Below are 20,933 nucleotides of genomic sequence, written 5' to 3' on the forward strand. Positions count from 1 at the left end.
CCGGTGTTTTATGTGTATTTATTGAGTCAATTTATAAGATGCCTTTTGCAAAATATCTTTAGCGCTGCGTGAAAAACCACAAAGCAAAATATTTGAAAAATTTAGACACGAAGCCAGTGTGTCCCAGTGTACAGCCAGGCAGCGGAGGAGAACCTGGCACCGGGAGCAGCTCTCTAATCACCAGGCACTGGCAGAAGGAGATCTGTGTCCGTAGGGCAAGGTGAGCCGTCAAGGGAAGGATCTGTTCCCTGTGGGCCAGCCAGCCACTGGTGGGTCTCTGTGGGCAGCCTGCAGGACTGGGTGGCTCAGACCATCAGATCTCCTCCAAGTGGAGAGTCCTGAGGTGAAGGACCTTGTTGGAGACAGGGTGACCCTGGCTGAGGCAGGAGGCCTGGAGGTGACCCATTGCAAGCCCAGCTGGTGAGCACACAGCCCCCAGGAGCCGGGCTGCCCAGATGGGAAGCACATTGGGGAGTGCAACCACTGCTCCCCCTGTACTGCACGATCCCTGGCACTGCTGCCCCTGCACCAGTTTCAGGGAGAGGATGATTAACAGCCTGCTACAGTAATTTCACCTGGCCACGACGAGAGCACAGATGTTTATGGCACGGTCTCTGTTACGGGATTTTCTTGCTCGCAATTGAAGGTCAGCGTGAGTGTTGACTCTGGCACGCTGCCACACTGACGGCGTGTTCCCGTGAGATGTCTAGAGCTTCCCCTTCCAGCTGCAGGGCCCTGCTCAGCCCTGCCAAGGGGCTGTCGAGTGCCGCCCCAGGGTGGCTGCCTCCCCAAAACCTTTGGGAAGTGTGTGGGACACCTATGTGGTGAGGAGCACTATAAAGAAAGTGGCTAATGAGAGTGGTTTGCAGTCACAGGTAGCTGGGTAAGCTCTTGAATGGTGGACTTGTTTTGGACAGGCATGTGAAAAATATTCTGTTGAGGGTTTAGCTGAATTAAAGAGCAGGTAAAGAACTCAGAATGAATTACAGGACCTCCATGATGCACCTTCCTCAATCTTTTTTTAAGGGTGACAAGGAACTGAAAATGGGTAGAGCAGAAAAATGACCATGCTGATTGCTTTGAGCCATACAAGATACATTTTTTAGCATCTGTAGTGTAGTTAATTTCCTGATGCAGTATTTTTCCTGAAAATAGTTTACTATAATAAAAATGAAGGAATAGCATGCCCAGGGGACAGTGATTAATCTGCTGTGCACAAGGACATTTCTTCAGGGGAGGAAGCATACCCTCAAGATGAGGTTACATTGCAGGAAATACTGCTCACTAAAATGCTGAATGAAACATATTTGAAGAGATAACTTTGTCTTACAAATCTAACTTGTGCAGTATCTGCTGTGGCTCAGGCTGGGGGAGATGACTGAGATCAACAAAACATCGTGAGTGGAGTGGGCTTCATCACTTCCTTCCCTACAGTCAACCACTTTCCTCTCTTCCAATGACGAGGAGAGTAAGGTACTTAAAAAACCCCAAGAGAACCAGCTCATAAAACTACATCTGTTGGCAGTGAGGCCCAAGGTAGGACTTCACTCTGGTTTTAGCTCTTGCTTTTCTCAGCTGACTGGAGCTCAATCCACAAAGTAGTCCTTTAATTGGCTGGGACAATTACTACAAATAATAAGGCTTCAGGCAATCTCTGTTGGGAAAGTGGTTTTGTACAAGTGTCCCTTGAGAGTGGTCTAGGATCCTTCAGGTTGGCTTCCCAGTGGAAAGAAGACCATGGTGAAGCCAGAGGTGCTCTAAATGTGATCCATTTTACTGATGTATGATCTGCTTGTCCACATGTCCATCTGTTTGTCCCAGTCTTGGAAGAAAGGTAATAACAAGAATTATGAAGCCTAAACCTTCTGTTGGGATCCTGAGTGAGAAGCACAGGCTGATGCACCCACATCTCGGTGTGAGAAAGACAGCGTCACCTGGCTTTCTGTCGCATGGTTTTCAGGTATTATTTGGAGACTCTCCTTGCCTTGACGACTTTATCAGCTAAAAGTAGAGCTGATTTACAGCCTGGGTTTTTTTTTCAGAAAATGTATGTGCCCAAAGGAGAGAGGCACTTGTGTGGAAGATGTTAGAATAGGAGCTGATACTTGGCACTGCTGCAAAGCATTGCTGGAGGAGCTGGTTTGCATGCAGGAGGATTTGACCTTGAACTTTCTCCTGCAGTTCAAGCCAACATCCTCTACCCCCTAGGCCTGAAAAATGTTTCTCCCCTTTGTTTTAAAAATACATTTGTTGTGTCTAATGTTTCTGGCTGGAGCAATGGTACAGACTTTTACCCGCAAAGCTATGCGGGTCAGGGGTGGGGGGTGATGTGATTTGTGAGTGGCTTTAGCTGGGTTCACTGAGGTCCCCAGTGCAGTTACACCAGCAGAGCCGTTCTTTTCTGGGGATGGTTTATTGCCATCCCAGGGGACGGTGGCTTTATTGTCCCACTGTGAAGTACAGCTCTGCTAGACTTCCCAGGCCTACACTAGGCTGTGGCAACCACAAGCTAGCTGTGGCATCCATGCTGCCAGTTCAGGACTGGGTTTGAAAGCAGATACCCAGAGCTCTCACCTGCTCGTGTTCAAAGGACCTGCCAAAGGGCTCAGGCTCTGGGTGTCTGTCCAGGACTGGAGCAATGTCTCTGATCCTTCCAGAGCACATGAACCAAATGTTCATGTGTGAATAATGTGGCTAGCAGATGAGTCCCATTTTGGGGACAGGCTCAGGTAGAGTAGTCATGTCCCCTGTGATTCCATGAGCTAGGTACAGAACAAGGCATGGGCAGAAGTGGTGATGGAGAGGGTTTGTCTGCCTGTGCTCTCAGAGCTGGGTGCAGAGGTTGCAGCCAGACCACCTGGTCCCCAGCCGGAGCATCTCAGCACCCAGGCCCAGCTGCAGACTTGTTCTCCTTGGGATCATGCACATGACCTCCTCCACCCCAAGTCAGTCTAGACACTGGGGAAGTCCAGCTGCCTGCAAACACCCCATCCCATCAGCTTCCCGGACAAGCTGCGCTGTCCTGGCTGGCTTGAGTAATTTGAGAGGACTCCAGTGGAGGATTTGGCAGGCTGATGTCTCACAGTTCTTCCCAGTTCAGACCAATGTGGTGAACTGGTTTACCGAGCACTTCATACTGCTCACTGTGCTTTTGGCCTTCTTTGAGTAATGACTGCGTTTATTGGCAAAATGGCAATGTGCATGCGGTGACACCCTTTGTCCTCATGTGCGAGGTTACTGTCATGCTGGAGTGGGAGCATCTGCTTGCTTTTGCAGGAGAAAAGTGGGTGTAGAGGGCAACAATGGTGATTTTGCAAGCAGCAGTGTTGGGTATAGGAAGCTGCATGGTTGGGTCCCATCCCTGACACACCAAGGTGGGTCTTCCAGTGAATTCCCAGCTGTGGAGGATCTGTGGGGTGTCCTAAGAAAGACTCTACCTGTCTGGGAGGATGCAAGCAAAAGAGCAGATATCATGGCACCATGTGGATTGTGCTGAGTTTGCTATCAAACCTCTCCAGGTGCTTACACTACCGTTGATTTTTTTGATGTGAATAGTTTGTCTAGAGAAGCTGCCATTTTCCCACAGAGCATGATTTAAACCTTGTGGGAGCTCGTGTGCAGGCTGCTGGTGGTGTATGTATACAGGAATCCTGGCTGGCTCCCATGCAGCTTCCTGCCCTGACCTGTCCCATGAAATTAAGAGATGCAGAAGCAGAAGATCTCCTAGGAGATCTTTTTGTGTTTATGCTCTGCTGTGTCGGGCTAGCCCACAAAAGCCATTGGGCTGGGGGTTGTTTCTGCAGTGGCTAAGTGTCTGGAGGAGTTTGAAAGTTGGACGTCTTCTCATAGCACCAGCTGTGCCCCTATCTCCTCTCTGTGGGGCAGGGCAGTCCCGCTTGGACAGAAGGATGGCAGTACCCTCCTGACATCCACCTCTTGCTCTTCCAGGCACATTAATGCAGCACTAAAAGCAGTGTTAACCTCCTTCAGGAAGACAGACCCCCCAAATCTTGAGAACCTGAGCTAGAAAAAGCTTGTTTTATAGAATCATAAAATCATAGACTGGTTTGGGTTGGACGGGACCTTAAAGATCATCTAGTTCCAACCCCCCTGCCACGGGCAGGGACACCCTCCACTAGACCAGGTTGCCCAAAGCCTCATCCAACCTGGCCTTGAACACTTCCAGGGATGGGGCATCCACAACTTCTCTGGGCAACCTGTTCCAGTGCCTCACCACCCTCACAGTAAAGAATTTCTTCCTTATGTCTCATCTAAATCTACCCTTCTTCAGCTTAAGGCCATTACCCCTTGTCCTGTCACTCCATGCCCTTGTAAACAGTCCCTCTCCAGCTTTCCTGTAGGCCCCTTTAGGTACTGGAAGGCTGCTAGAAGGTCTCCCTGGAGCCTTCTCTTCTCCAAGCTGAACAGCCCCAACTCTCTCAGCCTGTTTTCATTGAGACATTGGGCAATTCAGAGAGGTACAAGTGGCGAGAGGACGACGTTTCTTCTTTTTTTAACTCACCCTCCATCACTTTCTGTATCCATCGCAGTTTCTAGCTCTGCCATACCCCTGTGTTCAGCTTTTCCCTACCCCGTCCCCTCGCAGTTCCCAGTGCATGCAGCCCTGCAGAAAGGCAGCACTGGACTGTAAAGGAGCTGACTTTAACCCTGGTGCTCTGGTGTCGGGCTGGGCTGGCCGAGCTGCCGGCATCCGGCAGAGGGCAAGCGAGCTAAGGGAGCAATCCTGTCCGGGAATCCCTCCGGCGCTGCTCACATCGGGCCCGGAGCAGCAAACCCAGCTAATTGCTCAGGAAAGATCCTTTGGGATTGTTTTGGGCTCACAGCAGACAGGATCACATTATACACCCCACACCCCCACACCCCCCTTTTATTCTCCTCTTCACCTGGCTGCATCTTGCCATTTCTCCTGGCCAGTAACAGCATATTTTATTCTTTGCTACATTGGTGTCCTGATTGGTATCTTATATTCAAATTTTCTAGCTATTTTCCAGCCTTACTAATGTGGCCAGATACAAGAAGTAATTTTTTGCCTGGTTTTTGTTTCCTGTGTCTGTTTTCTGCTGTTTTGGAAGCCATCTTCCTCTTTTTCTTGGTCTACTTTGGAGCAGAAGCACTTGGATCTTCAAAGCTGATTCCCTGGAAGAGCTGCTGTTTCCCCAGCCTGCCTGCTACAAGCAAGGCGCAGTTCTGCCCAAGATGCACACAAACATAGCTCAAATTGTGCTTGCTGCTCCTTTACAGCTATAGTGCATCCATACATTCACATTGTTACCTGTTACGGTTCCAGCTGGCAGGTATACAGTCCTAAGTGCTGCAAGACAGGAGAATTTTCCTAATCAAGTTCCCTTCTTTCTGAGGATGTGCACTGTTCACCGTCAGACTTGGCTGAGGTTTAAGACTTAAGATTTAACCAGCAAATAATAATTAAAAAAAGGCAAGTTTGAAGGGAAGCAGATATTTCTGTCATCTTTTTTTTTGGGGGGGGGGGGCAGGGTTTTTTTTTTGTTTGGGATGCTCTCTTTGTTTTCAGGACAAATTAATGTGTGTACATCATCAAAGTGATTTAAAGTGTGGTTCAACTCTCAAAAGACACTGCATAAAAACAGTACCAGTTGTTGTGCATTTGCTTCCTTTAAAGGGTCAGAATTGGGCTGTACTTGCTACAGGCTAGGAGAGTCAAAAATGCTGGAGGAAATAAGGTACTCATTTGCCTTTGAATGCCTATAGTGCACAGGCTCCTGGTTCTCTTAGGCTTCTCTAAAAAAATCCCAGCAATGATGGTAAGTAGGCTTTACTCCAGCTTACAGCTGTTCTGGTAGGTAAAAAAAGTGAGTAAAACAGGTTTATTGCCTAACATAAGGGCTGTATTTGCCCTTGACTGCTCCCCATACCCCCTTGCAGCCACATCAGCACCCGCCGGGACTGAACTGACCCATGGGAGAGGCAGATGCTGGAGGAGAAGGATAGATCCAGCATGGAGCAAGAAAGTGGATTAGCAGGTTCAGGCTGGGTGGATATCCCAAAAGCCAGGGTGTTGCATAGGGTTTGGAGAGGCAGATTTGCATCCTTTGTTTTAGAGCTGGTGGGTGAGAGAATAGAACCTGCGTTTGCAGAAAGCTTGTTAGAGAACAGCTCTCTTTGGTGGGATGGGTTTCATCTGGACTCTATGAGAGACAATAAACAGGAAGTCATGCAATGACATTTTTATAGATCTGCTTTGCAGAGTTGGGCTGCTCTTAAAATCCAAATTTAGTTTATTTGAGTGGGAGCGTCCTCGGCTTTAATGTCCACTTGTTTTCAAAGCAACGTGATAGAGCTTGGCTTATGCAGCTATGATGTCCAGGCAAACACATGATGTGGATCCATCCTGTTATCTTCCTAAAAGCCCTCTGTCTTTTCATTGGGCTACATTGGTGCTTGTGCTTTGAGACTTTAGCTGTAGTGTTTTTGTGAAGGGTTAATTAGTAAGCTCTATTCTGCAGCAGAGATTACTTCATTTTAAGGTTTAAGTAGCTTTGTCATCAGGCCAGTAAAATATTCTTGGAAATAGACACAGAGCTATAAGCCTAAAATCACGCTCTACTGCTGAGTGAGACACCAGAATCTTTAATAAAAGGTCTGGTTAATAACCAGCATGTGATAGCAAGCGATGAGGAGAGGCTGCGGGCTGGGTTTGTTCAACCTGGAGAAGAGAGGGCAAGAGCTAATTGCTGTATTTGACTCTCCAAAGGGAGGGTTCATAGAGGATGGAGCAGGTCTCTTCTCAGAGGGGTGCCACAAAAGGATGAGAAGCAACAGGCACAAGTTGCTGCGAGGGAAGCCCTGTCTCAAATCTCAAAAGTTCACAGGGAGAGTGGCTTAGCCCAGAGAGGCTGTGGGATCTCCATTCCTGAAGATACACAAAATCGGACTGGCCAAGGCCCTGAGCAACACTCTCCAGCTCTGAAGGGGACTTCTGGAGGTCTCCGCCCCAAGCCTCTGCTTTGCACAGCATGTTTGCTTGTGGTGTGGGCCCCCAGCAGGTACTGATTTGTGGGGTTACCTGGGGGCCTTTTCTTGGGCAGTGGTAGCCATGCGTTTTCTTTGGTAGGGTGTTCATGTCAGCAAGGACGGGGAGAGCTTGTTAGTCCAGCTCCTTTTGTGTAACAGGAATCAGTGAGGGTCCAGAGGGGCAAGCCAGAAACGAGCAGTGATTCTTGGGCAGAAGGTCCCAGAAGCTGTCTTGCTTGTGGGCTGAATGTCACTGCTTGTGTCCACAGGCTGGTACATATAAACATGCTGAAGAAATGCAGAGACTCGCTGCTGTGGGAGTGTCCTGCAAAGGGAAACCAACCTGCCAGGCTGCCTGGCTGTCTCAGCAGGACTGCACCGGTGCAGGAGGACTCACCACGTACCTTGGAGTGAGATCATCCAGATCACCTCCTCCCACACCTGCCTTGACAGGTAGAGTGCTTTAAAGCATATGATTAAATATTGTGAGTTGAGGCCCTGTGTTTTTCTGCCAGCTTCTTGGTTAAGTACCATTATCGCTAGAATGGCTGTGATACTCTACCAGAGATGTTCATGTGTAGCTGCCAGCAGAAAAGGACATTTTTATACGGGGTTGGTTGGTTCCTCAGTCCTTCTCCTGTGCCTTTGCTGAGGAGGGCAAGGGGCTGTGTCTGGAGGCAGAAAGACAGAGCTGGCGTTGCCCCAAGGTGCCCTACAAGTGGTCCCTGCCTTTACCACTGAGCAGGGACAGAGGTGGGACAGAGCTTGTCTGAGGCCAGGGGAGCTGTGGGGTGAGGACCTGTTTCTGCAAGATGCTCTGTCCCCTCAGCTCATGGCTTCATCTCCCTCTGCATCGGCCACATCTCCAGAAATGAGTCAGACCCAAGAGAGGTGCAGGCACAGGACCAGGGAAAAGGGACTGAGGAAATTCTTGGTTTAGGAGTTGGCAGGGGGTCAAAGGCAGCACAGCCCCATGTGCTCCCTAGTTCTGGAGTAGCTCCTGTTCCTCAACAGCCAGGAGGTTGCAGGGGCCTGGGGTTTCTTTTGTGTTAGAGATAAATATCAGTGCACCTTCAAATACTTCTCTTGCCCTAGGAGAACTCTGTGCTCTGGGTTAAGAACTGAATGGTCTGTCTTGTCCACGGCCAACACAAGACTGTTCCCTGTACTTTTTCCAGTACTTGTTTTATTTGTCCCACGAGACGAATAAAGTTACCTCCCCGAGGAGGCTTTGACACAGGCAGCTAGAGACCAGCAGCTGGAGTCTTTTCTTGATATGTAGTCGCACCACACTTTCCTTTCCTTCATCCTGTTCCATCCGAGCGCTTTCCGCAGGCTCGTGTAAGCAATCCCTGCTCCTCCTGGGGCTGCAGCCCCTTTCCACTCCATTCCTGCATGCAATGTTGTTACTCAAAGCAGTATCCCAGCGTGGTGCCTAGGAAAGAGCTGTTTTCTCTCCTGAGTAGGTTCTCCAAAGCTGTTATTACTTTTCCAACAGCAAATACAAAGCAAGTGGAAATGTTGGCTGATGCTGCTAATAAAATTCTTAAGCATCTACGTGTGCTTTGAAATGCTTTCATCCCGCTGCCCTGTTCAAGGGGTACCAGACACCGAGGGAAAGCCTGTTGATGTAAATGTCAAAGGGATCTTTGGGTTCTCATATTTGTCAGGGGGATCCTGCCCATTTCCTGTTCCCACTGTGTTATGGGGCTGGGAGGCTGTTCCAACCCGCTCCGAGGAGCTAGACCCTCTAGCATCTGAGCTTGCTGAAACAAAGGGATTTTGAGTCTAACTTTTATCTGGGGATCTAAATCCTGATGGAAACCAAGAAGCATGTCAGCAGACTCGGTAGGCGTAAGCAACGTGGTGGCTCTTACGCCTAGGCCTGTGAGTTTGTGGGAGCACTCCTGCCACTGAAGGGAAACCAGGTCTCAGTGGCCTGGAGAGAGAAGGTCTCTGAGGTCAGAGGAGCAGGTCCTCAGGCAAGAAGCTAGGGCTGTTAGCTGCCACACCTAGAGAGTATTAATCCCTGCTCTCGATAGGTTTAGGGCTGGGACTTTGTGATATCTGAGAAGATGCTGAAGTTTTAGGGTCTTTGCAAAGAGGTCTCCTTCTGAAGACTGCAACTGGGAAACTGCAATAGAGAAACTGAGGGTAGTACCAGGTCCTTTAGCCACCCGACCCCCACTTCAAACAGAGATTTGATTAGAGTAGGAATATCTTTGCAAAGATGCGCTGCTACCTTGGACTGAGATAAAGGCTCTTCCTTCCTCTCCCTCAGCTACATCTTCTTTGTCCTTGCTGGGTCCTCTTCTAACAGCAATGAACCCTGGTACCTGCTGAAGTCAAGGACATTCTCCACACAAATCCTCTCTGCTGTTATCATCCCTGTAAGCCGAGTCACTGTGCCTAACCAGCCTAGGTCAATATTTAACCTTTTCTGCATCACCGCCTCCTGGTCAGCTGCTTGGTTTCAAACTGCTTTGTACACTTGAGACTAACGAAGGCATCTTTGAGGGATAATTGGGGATGAGCAAGGAGTTTGACTACCGTAGTGTCCAAATCCACAAGCCTCTGCTATGTTTGGCAACTACAGACCAGACAAACTTGTGGCACCCTGCCTCCCTCTCCTGCACCCTCGCCAGAGAGCGGTGGTGCCTGGGAGATGGGCAGGCATGAAGCACCTGGCCCCTGAGCCTGAAAACCACCACTGCTTTATGCCTTCCAGCTAGTGGGTGGTTTTAGCTCTGCTAATCTCTAATCAGCACTGGAGAAATCTAAACAAACTAGCCTGGACCACTCCAAAGCATTCCTAATTACTGGATCAGGCTCACAGATAATGCTTTTAGGGCTGCTCTAAAAACATCTCAGATAGGGTAAGTGTAAAGAAAGTAGCCTATAATTGACCCTGCTGCTGACATCTGAACTCTGGCCAGGCTGATGCACCTGGGGAAAACAATTTGAGGATGGAGAGGGAAGCCTGGGGCATCAGGCAGGTTCAGACCTACCTCTGAGCATGACATATGGAGAAATACACAGCAGAGCTAAGGGTGCGGGTCAGAGCTGCAGGACCTCGTGGGGTACCCGTGCTCCTCGCACTGGAGTGAGCCAGTCTCTGGAGAGCAAGTGCTGGGGGGAGCATGAAACATGCTGGATGAGTTGCAGGGAGGGGGGAGGACAAGAGGCTGAGGTGTAATCACAGGGCAAACAAAAGTGAGTCACTACCAGGAGTGAGGGCTGGAGGGCAGGGACAGGCAGAGGGTGTGCTGGAGAGGGCGTGCAAAAACCCAGGTGGTTTGTCTTGTGTGGGAGCAGGGGGAGCACTCAGAGCCCACTGATTTCTCCAAGTGAGAAAACACGAGCTTTATTTCAGAGGAGAGCCATTCCCACTTCCACATTCAACCCCTTGTGCTGACCGAGCCCGGTGGGTGAGCAAAATTTGGTCTTGCACCACTTGGAATTTTGCTCCCTCCTGCATGCCCTGGCAGCACCAGGTAAGGTTTGCAGCAAACCTCTGGGCACCTAACCCTGAGGAGGAAAAAGAGGTGATGCTGATATAGCATCAACAGAAACAACAGCTTATTTCTGGGCCATTCTTTTATTTCCTTGAAAGCTTGCCATTTTCAGTGCGCTTGCCTTGGGGAGCAGCTAGTGCTATGGGAGGCTGGCCCAAATGTGTCTCGCAGTGCCTCCTCCCTGCAGTTCCCTGCTCAGCTCACTCCCACCACTGCGATTCGGTGGGTGAAGCTGCTGACTGGGGTGTCTGGAGTCAGGTTAAGTTTCATCCTCCCTGCTCCTGTGGCCGGGGATGGGGCAGCATGGGGCTGGAGCGTTGGAGACCTACAGCCCTAGGGAGCGTGTGGAGGGGCACAGGGAGCCATTCTGCTCCCACTACCGACTCACCCTGACCTTGGGCACATCCCCCTGCTGCTCCCCAGGAGGGATGGGGGTGAGGGAGGGCAGACCCCTTGCTGTCCTACCCTGATGCATTTCGCTGTGAGTTGGTGGCAAGTCCCAGGTCCCATCCCCTTGGGAAACCTTCACTCATGGCCAAAGTTTGCCAAATCTCCAGGGAGAAAGCGGGATGCTGGCCACCAAATACTCACATCAGGTCCAGCACACATCCGTGCAGCCTTCCCTTCCTCATCACCTGCCCCTCACCTTGCTAGGGCTGGGATATGGGAGGCTTTCTGCAGCCTCACCGTAATGCACTTTGTGTCAGTCTATTGAAACTTTAAAAATAATAAGACTGTTTTATTCTTCTTTCCTCTTTTTTCCCCCTCTTCTTCCCTGCGCCCCCCCCCCCCCCCATTACCCACTGAGCTAAAAATGAGGGAAAGAAAAATGCAGGAGGACACATTGTTTTCTCCTCCTCCACCCAGAGCTGTAAAATACTTCTTAATCATTGGGAGCAAGAGGATCTCTGTGCTGGGCCTCCACTTTTTGTTTGTGAGTTTATTTTTCCTAATTCATCCTTGACAAAGGACAGAGCCATAAAAGAATCAACCAGCACGTCTGTGGGAAAAAACTGCCCTGAAAAGGGTCGGAGGAATACTGTAGCATTTCCAAACAATTCCAAGGGCTAAAGCCTCTGTGAGATGCAGCTTCAGCTATAACTTGCCTTTCTAGCAACAAGCCTACATCTGTTTGGCAATGCCATATTTTGTAGGGTAAAATAAACCCTTGAGAACAAACAGGCCAGCTAATCCAGAGGGGTAAATGCCTGGGAACAGAGCTCACTTGTTAATCCTAAAACTGTCAGCAAAGACCCACTGGAGAAATTATAGCTGGCCATGGGCACTCAAGCTGTTTTCCCTCTGCCTCCCTGCCTCCCCCCATCCCCACAACAGCTGTAAAATCTTCTTTATTGTTCAGCTCATCTCCCGGCCGAGGGCTGCAGCAGCCGGGGCAGGGGGAACATCTGATCCATTGTATCTGCACTGGTGTTATTGCTTTGGTGACGGACAAAGAAAATGATGGCGACAAAAGAAGGAGAACAGCCCGAGCACCTACTAAAGAGGCATATGAACAGGAAATCCTGGCTCGTTCCCACATCTGAGCTGCGTACGGTTTCTTTCCCTCCAGGATCATTATGTTTAAGGTCCTCCTGCAATTCAGGCAGCTGAGCCGACGGAGCCCCTTCCCTCCCCCTCCTCTCTCCCTTCCCTTCTCTCACCAGATTTTGAGCCCTCCCTGTGGAAAAATGATTTGTGCGCAAGCAGCCTGCACAACGGTGCTCATAAGGAATTTGCCCCTGCCAGGAGTTATTAATGGTACCCCGGTAAATGCCCCCAGCAAAACTGGCCGCTGCAAGCATCAAGTGCCTGTTGAAAAATCGAGTTAAAATTGTCCCTTGGGGAATGACCTATTGGCCACCTAAAAAATGCAGGATTGGTTCGCTGTATAATTAAGTTCAGGCCATCTCTCGTGCTTACACACGCAGAAACCCAGATGTCAGCTTGGTACGAGTCAAAGTGCTGGGCTGCTTTTAAAGCACCAGCAGAAGACAGACCGTGGGGGCATAACATTTGCCACTGGAAGAAAAACCTACGTTGAATACTTGGAATATTTAACTGACTGCAATAGATAATTAGCCAAACCCTCTTACGCCTCCAAATATAGATTCATTAGTCATATGAAAATATCTCATTGGAACCAAATGTGAGTCATTAGTGAAGTCAACGGCAGATCATAAAAAAGGTACCGAGAGCCTCCTTCCCCCCATCCCTGAGAAGTTGTGAGAGTGCGGTGAAAATAATTCGCTCCATTTTCTATGGAACATCTGCTGGCAAATCTGTTTTAAAGGGAGGCTTTTGAGGGGCTGCTTGTGTGCGGCGCTGTGCATCCCATTCTCCCACTTCGCGATTTGTGGGAGTAATGAATGCAAAGTCTGTGCTGGGCTGTTTTATATATATTTTTTTGTCTTCTTGAAGAAATTCCCTTGAGTCAGGCTAAAATTTGGGTTCTGTAATGCAAAAGGGGATTTTGTAATGGGAAGCGGAATAAAAATATCTTTGTTATTTGCTTCTAATTTCAGGGGAACATTTTTGTTGGCTTGGAGTTTCAGTGTCCCCTACACTCACAGCAACCAGTGCTGCAACCAGCAATGAGTGCTGCTGCCACAGGGACCCCAAAACTAACTGGATTCCTCCAGAAGTGAAATAGGGATGGTTAAAAATCACTGCCCAGCTTGAGCGAGGTGCAAACAAGCAATGGTACATTTTAAAAAGTAAAGCAAATGGGCAGCTCTTCCGTGATGAGCTATCCGCGGCACGATGGGCTGCCAGAGAAAGAGACCGCGCTTGCATAAACTCTTATAAAACCCGAGTTATTGCTTGGGAAGACCAGGAACCGGGATGGGACTGTGTGCTTGGTCCCAGGATGTATCACAGGGATTTCATGGAGCATGCTGAACGCCACAGACTGTCATCCCACCCTGCGCTCATCAATCCCACAAACAAACATGTTGTTGTATAACTACTCCAGGGCCATGAGTAATCCTTTGCCGAAAGTTGTGCCTCACAAGTCATCAACAGCAGCATTATGCATTTTTCTTAATTTGAAAAAGACAAAACCAAACTAACAAAAAACTGCAGCAGCAAATGTTAACTTTAAATGCCCCAAAGCTGACATTCCCTTGGCTGAGGGAACACAGGCTGCCTCAGTGCCTGACTTTAACCATACACACAATGATATTAACTGAGTTTTCCAGCTTCATTAGCTCGGTTGCATTCCCTTGGCTTTGTTGTTACTTTTTATTAGTGAAAAAAGCCACCTCTATGTAATACCCCTTGTACTTAATATCCTCTGGGTAGCCTGTGACAGTCGGGCAGCAGGGAGGAGGAGTGTGATAGGGTTTGAAATGCGTATTTCACACCAAAACCGCAAAGCCCAGAGAGCTTTGCCTCTGCATCCCCAGTTGTACCCTGGCTTTTGGGCACCCTCCTGGGGCAGTGCCGCAGGGGAGGCACTGGGCCTGCTGCGGGCGGCTTTGGTCTGGGAGTGTAACTGCCCTGTGGGGAGCCAGGCTGGAGATGCGGGCAGCCCTACAGGCATGAAGCCCTGCGTCGCCAAGGGGGCTCACCCGACCTGAGGGTCCAGCTGCCATGGAGGCAGGGTGGCTCCCGGGCCCAGCGTTTGGTGGGGGATGGATGGCAGGACTGTCCATGAGCCAAGGTTTTACCCCCCACAATCCCCACGGTGGGACCTGGCCTGAAACGTGGCTGCTCGTGCCTGGCCTGGCACTTCTGGGGCAGCAGGGTGAGAGTGCCCCCCCACCTGCCTCCCAGCCCCCCTCTCGGCTCTCTCTGGGGGTGTGGAGATCACCCAGTCTGTCCCCCCCAACCCCCAGCACTGGGTGTCCCTTCAGGGCAGGCCCCCAACCCTCTTGGGGGGTAGGATCTCCATCCCTCCCTGTACTCGGTGTCTCTGAGAGGCAGCCCCAATCCCCACCGTGGGGCAGGCCTCGAGTCCTTCTTGTGAGGCAGATCCCCATGGGGCAGACCCTGACTCCCACAGCAGCAGGCTCTCGCCCCGTGATGGTCAGACCACCCATTTCCTCTTTGGGGTATCCCCAACCTCCTGTGCGGCAGCCCCCGACCCCTTCTGGATCTGATCCCCTCTCCTCTTTGGGGTAGCCCCCCCTCTGCCCTCCGGGACAGCCCCGACCCCCGCGGGGGGGGGGGGGGGGCGGGCACCGGGGCGGCTCTAGGACCCGGCGGCGACGCGACGCGCCCGGCCCCGCTCCGCTCCGCGCCGAGCCGCGCCGTGCCGCTCGGCTCCGCTCCTCTCCGCGCCGCGCCGCGCCGTGCCGCGCCGCCGGGGGGCCGAGCGGCGTGTCCACCTGCCGGCCCCGCCGCCCGTCAGTCCCGCCATGGCGCTCGGCGGGGTCGGTCGCGGCGGCGCGGCGCGGGCCGCCTGGCCGCGGCTGCTAGTGGCGGCGGCGGCGGCGGCGCTGGCGCTGGCGGGGCCGGCGCTGCCCGAGGTGCTGTTCCGCTGCCCGCCCTGCACGGCGGAGCGCCTGGCCGCCTGCCCCCCGGCCGCCCGCCCGCCCTGCCCCGAGCTGGTGCGGGAGCCGGGCTGCGGCTGCTGCCCGGTGTGCGCCCGCCTGGAGGCCGAGGCGTGCGGCGTCTACACGCCGCGCTGCGCCGCCGGCTTGCGCTGCTACCCCGACCCCGGCGCCGAGCTGCCCCTCCAAGCCCTGGTGCAGGGGCAGGGCACCTGCGCCCGCCGCCGCGACACGGTCGAGTACGGCGCCAGCGCCGAGCGCCCCGCAGGTGAGCAGCGCCCGGCACCGCGCACCCCGCGCAGCCGGCACCGGGGACCGCGGGTCAGGCACGGCGCACCGAGAGCCCCGCGCCGAGGACGGGGCACCGAGAGCCCGGCGCGCTGCGTGCTGGCTAGGGACCGGGCACCGCGCACCGGCAACCGGGAGCCGGCGACCTGATGCTGGGGACAATGCGTTGTGCACCGCGCACCGAGCATGGGGCACCGGGCACCACGCACCCGGGACGGAGCGCCGGGGGCAGCGCCGGGGCAGCGGGGCACCGGCACGTCCAGGGGACAAAGGGGATCCTGAAGGGTGGCCTAAAGGGGGTCCTCCTGGGGCAGAGAGACCCCTCGGGAGGGCAGGGAAGGGGGATCCCTGCGGGAGAGGAGAGGGACTAGGGAGGGACAAAGGGGGCAGGAATGAGAGGGGCGCTGGAGGCGGGCAAGAAGCGTGAGTGCATCCCTGGGAGTGTGGGGAAAAAGGGGTATTTGGGGGTGCAGATACCCCGGGGTCAGAGAGTGATGTTTCCTTGGCACGGAGCAGGAACCCCAGGGTCGGGGTGTAATGAGGGGGGGATGCGGAGACTGCCCCGGGGGACGGGGTGGAGGTTGGTGTCTTCTAGAGAAGAAAACCCATGGGTGAAGTCTGGGGAGATGCAGCTGTGGGGGAGTCCTTCGGGGAGCAGAGGGAGGTGGAGGTTTAGATTTGGGTTTGGTGGGGGAGTAAAATCACCACGGAGGGTGGCGGATGCCCCAAAGATATGGGGAGAGGCGGCATGGGAGGACCATGTGCTGCCTGGTGGGAAGGGGGTTACGGAGGGACTGCGGGGGCCCTGCTATGTGGGGAACCTGTTCCCTATGGCTACCTTCCCAGCAGAGCCCACCTTGGAGTTGGGGTGGCTGCTGCCAGCTCCTGTGGGGGTCGTGGCCCCCCCGGTCCAGGCACTGGGTGCTGGGGGAAGCGGAGCCCCGAGGACGGGAATGCCAACAGGCTCCTGACCTGTTGCTGCGATTGCTGTGGGAGGGAGCGCTCCTGGGGATGCCGATACAGCAGAGGTTTTATTAATGGTTTCTCTCCCTTGTGATCGGCTGCAAGCTCGTTCCCTTTCTGTGGGAGGTTGAAAATTGCCGAATCAGATCTGAGAGTAGAAACCAGCACTTTCTCCTTTGAAATCATCCCTCCTTGACTTCTGCCTCCTTGCTGGTTTTGCTCCCCTTGCTATGACTGGGGCTTTGACCCTGTTTGCATAACTAGTTCAGCAGCACGACTTTGAATAATTCCCTCCCTTCCCTCTTCTTGAGGCTTTATTTAAAAGCACTCTGAACCAGGCTCTTCCTCTCGGCTTCACTCTGCAGGAGGATGGGAGCGCAGCTGGGTACCTGCGCACACTGCTCCGCTTGAGGAGGAGAGATGGAGAGAGGGGGATGAAGAAAAATCGCCAGCAGGGAAAACTTTTGCACGTTGCAAGCTGCTGCTTCCGTGCACGCAGGCTGCAACTGCTGCGGTCCCCACTCCTGTCCCCCCTCCTTTGCCCAGCTGCAAAGGGCTGTGGAGAGCTGGGAGTCTGGAGAACACGTTGATGTGAAATCTTGCTTGACTACAGAATATGAGTGTCGAGGGAGTGAATTTTACACTCTCCAGAAGAAGCCAAGGGCATTTAGATTTAAGGAATCTGGCGCTGACTTCCAGGCTTTTATGCTTTTACAAGAAGTTGGGGGGGTGGGGTGGGCAGAGCATTGCAGTGATGGGTTGAGGTGATTTTCTGAGTTAATGCTGCTTTTTTTTGCTTTTATGAACTTTATTTCAGAATTATGTTACTTCACTGAGTATTTTGCTTGATTTTATTATCTTTATTCCTTTACAATGGATGTGATTTATTTGACCATATCTCTGTGTGTAATACACACACGTAAATAGCACAGTTTAATGTATGTGGTGCTCTGTGATGTCCATAGGGGGTGAATAATAAAAATACTGGCACGTCCTTAACCAGCGTGATGTGAAACATGCAGCTGGAATATTCACAGACGATCATGTCTTGGCAGAGGAGCTTGGACATCCAGAAAAGGGTTTGCTCTCTTCAGATTACAAAACTTTTAACAGGTTGTTGTAGCCATTAGGAAAAAAAAAACCAAAACACAACACCAAACCAAACCAAAACACAAAACAACCAAACCCACAACGAAAACAAAACCCGAATCTGCCAGCTTCACTTGATACTCTTCTGTTCAGGCTCACATCGTCGCTTCCATCTGCAGCGTGCCTGCAAAACATACGACGGAGAGTTTGCTTTTCGTTTAAAGCAGTGACAGGGAAAGCAGTCTGGCACCCGAAAGAGCAGGGATTGGAATTCCCTTTCAAATGCTGATGTCAAGCTAGTTTCAAGAGTGCCCCTAGAGCAGGTTTTTGCCTGCAAAAGGCAGGTGTTGAGGCTCTTTTTTTTTCTTTTTTTTTTTTTTCCTTAAATGTGCTTAAAGGTATTTGCCCTTTTTCCCCTTTCCAGCTTGAAAAAGGCTCCTTTGGCCGATTCAGGACTGGAATGCAGAGCTCGTGCTATTCCTAAATTAAGAGGTTGGCAAGTTTTTTTGTCCCTGATGAGAGGCAGAAGGATTGCCCAAATGAAACAAGGAATAAAACTCTGCAAATTCTCCTGCTGTGGCTCCAGCATTGTTTAGTCTTCCACTTAGGTCTGTAAAGCCAATCCTGAAATGGTTGTAGGCGGAAAGTAACATAAACCACCATGTAACTAGGAAGCAGGGGATGTTGCTCATTGCACAAGAGGCTTTGGGTATTTTGAAGATGTTGGGAATGTTGGAACAAAATAGCAGCAGTCTGTGGAAATCAGGCTGAGAACTTCTCCCCCCCCCCCGGGAGGTGAGTGCACTAACTCCCACCAATGGTGGGAGTGAGACGGAGGCTCAGCACCTCCAGGGATCAGGGCCTCTGAAATAGTTTCAATGCCACAGGACCACACTCTTTTACAGTTTATTTCAGGTCATCACGTAACAAACTTTACGTACTGCCGACTGGAACCGCCTGCGCTGGGGACAGAGGGTTGTTATTGTGCGCGCGAAGCTCGCAGGGTTCATGCCAGTCTTGAGTGTGTTTATTCTTTCAGCACCTCAGCGAGATCAGCACACTGTTTTTTGCAGATGGACTAAATGATGTGCCCGAGGTCTGCCAGGACACAGGGAGCAGAGTGAGGGCTATCTGTACGTCATGTTAGCAGTCTGTGTCTTGGCAAATCATGTCCCGGTCCCCGACAGCCATCTCCTCTCCAAGCAGGTCTAGAGTGGTCCAGGACTCAATGGGTCCTGGAGACACAAAGTGCTTTGAGAGGCGTTACAGGTTCCATTGGGGTCTCAGCCTCTCCGGTCTCAGCTGGAGGGTGGGGATGCTGCCTTCTGCTTTGGCCATCAGGAACTGGAATCAGGGGCTTGCATGGTCTTCTCCAGGTCTCAGCTGCAATGTCCTTCTCCCTTCCTTCTCCTGAGTTTAGCTCTCACCTTGTGTCAGAGTAGGCTGGCTCAGGAGCTAATCTTGCAGAAAGCCAGCCCCAGGAAACAAGTACATGGTTTTCTGTCAGATCAATGACCTGAACTGGCTCAAGGTGCAGCAGGATGCCAGTGCTGCTCCAAGAGGGAACTTGTGCTAGGAGGTGGAGCAGGGCAGATCTTAGCGATGTCAGCAAATGTCCTAAATTGTCTTGCCCAAGTTATGAGAATAGCTGAGGAACATCTATTTTCTCCTAATGGAGACAAGGTCCTAGGGAATAAAACTTGTTCCACTCTGAAAAAAATGGTTCTTGAGCCACTGTTCAAAGCTGACCAGTTAAGGGGTCTTTTTTCCCCTTTGCCAGTGCAGTTCAGTTGGGTTTGTAGTATTGTTTTGTTGTTGGCATGTTTACACTAATTCAGTGGGATCTGCCTCAGAACCCACTGCTGGCTATTGAGTCCTGCTTTGGAATCTCATTTCTTTATTAAAACAAATGTGGGTTTTTTTAGTCCATGCCAGTGCAAAGTAAGCTTTCCGAATGGAAAGAGAGCTGTGCAAAGAATGCAGCCCTGGGCAAACTTGAACTTGCAGGGCTGGGGTCGCCTCATTCACCTGGTCAGGGACTCCACTTTGAACTCCCATGATACAAAACCAGCATCAAAATAGTTAACTGTTAAAAACGCAGCTTGTTTTAGCATCCAACTAAAATCCTTATTTGGGTAGCCCCAAATGCCACACATCCTTCCTTATGGGTCAAATGTCAAAACCTCCATTTCCCCTTGGGAGGCAGCTGCTAAAAGACAGTTTAATGTATTGCTCCAAAACACAGAAGATTTTGAGGTTGGAGGTAGCATAATATAAGTGGAATTTTAACAGCAACTTGAAAACCATGCCAGTAATACTATGAGTGCATTTTTCACATCCAGTGAATTGCCAGGAAGACTTCTGCTTTTCTCCTGCTTTTATAAGGAAATGAAGCATCCATCATGATCTGCATGTGCATGTGTGTATCTGTCCTTCTGCCCCCACAACTTCTGACCCGTCAGTCAAGTTGGCCAGATCTAACTCAGCAGTGGATGTCCTGAGGGCACTGTGTTGCTAAAAAGTGGGTGAGGGGTAGAGGAGAGCCAGGCTATGAGTGTCCCCCTCATCCTGTGCTAGATGCCTTTTGAGGCAGAAGCACATGAGCAAGAGGGAGGTTAATTATGAGTGCTGCAACCAGGCGTTCAGCCTGGCTTATGCAAGCTTGGACATTCCTAGACACCAGCGAAGCCAACTGCAAGAACCAAATCCACAGCAGTGTGTTAATATAGCGGCTCTGCCCAGGATAAACTGAACGTCTGCAGAGCTCCTTGCCTTAGAAGAAATTATGAAAAGTGAAATGCAAGTAATAACAGCTCTAAGGGTGATACATGAATGAAAAAACCACACAGTTCATCTGTCCTCACTGCCTCTGGGCAGTAGGTGGACCAGGTCTTCAAGCTCCTTTGTGACAGCTGTGTCTGGTCAAGAGCTAACCTGGTTGGGCCCTGGGCTGGCTGTCATCTGTAAGTATTACGACAATAAATAACACCTTGTGGAGCAGCTTCTTGAAAATAATGCTACCCCCTGCCCCAGTCCCACTACAGTTTGCTGTGGTGGGGGTGATGGTGGTGTGAAAGTGGTGGTTTGGAGGGAGGGGGCAGCCTGGGAAGATTTCAAGGCCCTGGCCCAAAGGAGAAATGTGTTTTCATGCTGTCCCTTGGCAAATGATCTGTTTCCTTCTCGGTCTTTGCAGTTGTTTCCTTTCCTCTGGGTTTCAGGCACACACTCGCTGAGCATGGTATTTGTCAAGGGAACAGCAAGAAGCCCCGTCTGTGAGAAAGTCCATGTCGTTTGTTTTATCCACATCCAGGAATTGAGCCGAGATAAACAATTTGGGAGGCAAAACAGTGAAAACTGGAATGCAAGAGGTGTGTTTGTGTATGGCTCTGTACTAGACCTGGCTGCAGTATTAGCTGGGGCTAATTTATCTGCCTGATGGGCAGCTGTCGCTGTTATCCACAAACATGGCTGGATTTGTGAGGGCAGGGTTTCATCCCAGAGGCCAGCAGCACTCCTGTACCTGCTTTTCTCGATCGCATGTTCAGCACTAAGGAGCTAGGAGGAACTGTGGTTT

General features: G+C 51.3%; 1 protein-coding gene across 1 annotated transcript in view; it reads left to right on the forward strand.

The window, feature by feature from the left end:
* The first annotated feature begins 14,747 nt into the window (after positions 1 to 14,747).
* IGFBP2 (insulin like growth factor binding protein 2) overlaps positions 14,748 to 20,933 on the forward strand; it is a 63,054-nt gene continuing 56,868 nt past the window's right edge. The window contains exon 1 of the mRNA XM_054829942.1: positions 14,748 to 15,287. Within this exon, the coding sequence (XP_054685917.1) occupies positions 14,885 to 15,287 (403 nt within the window). The 5' untranslated portion in view covers positions 14,748 to 14,884. The remainder of the gene's footprint in view (positions 15,288 to 20,933) is intronic.

The sequence above is a fragment of the Grus americana genome, chromosome 6 (genome assembly GCF_028858705.1).
Source record: "Grus americana isolate bGruAme1 chromosome 6, bGruAme1.mat, whole genome shotgun sequence".
NCBI lineage: Eukaryota > Metazoa > Chordata > Aves > Gruiformes > Gruidae > Grus > Grus americana.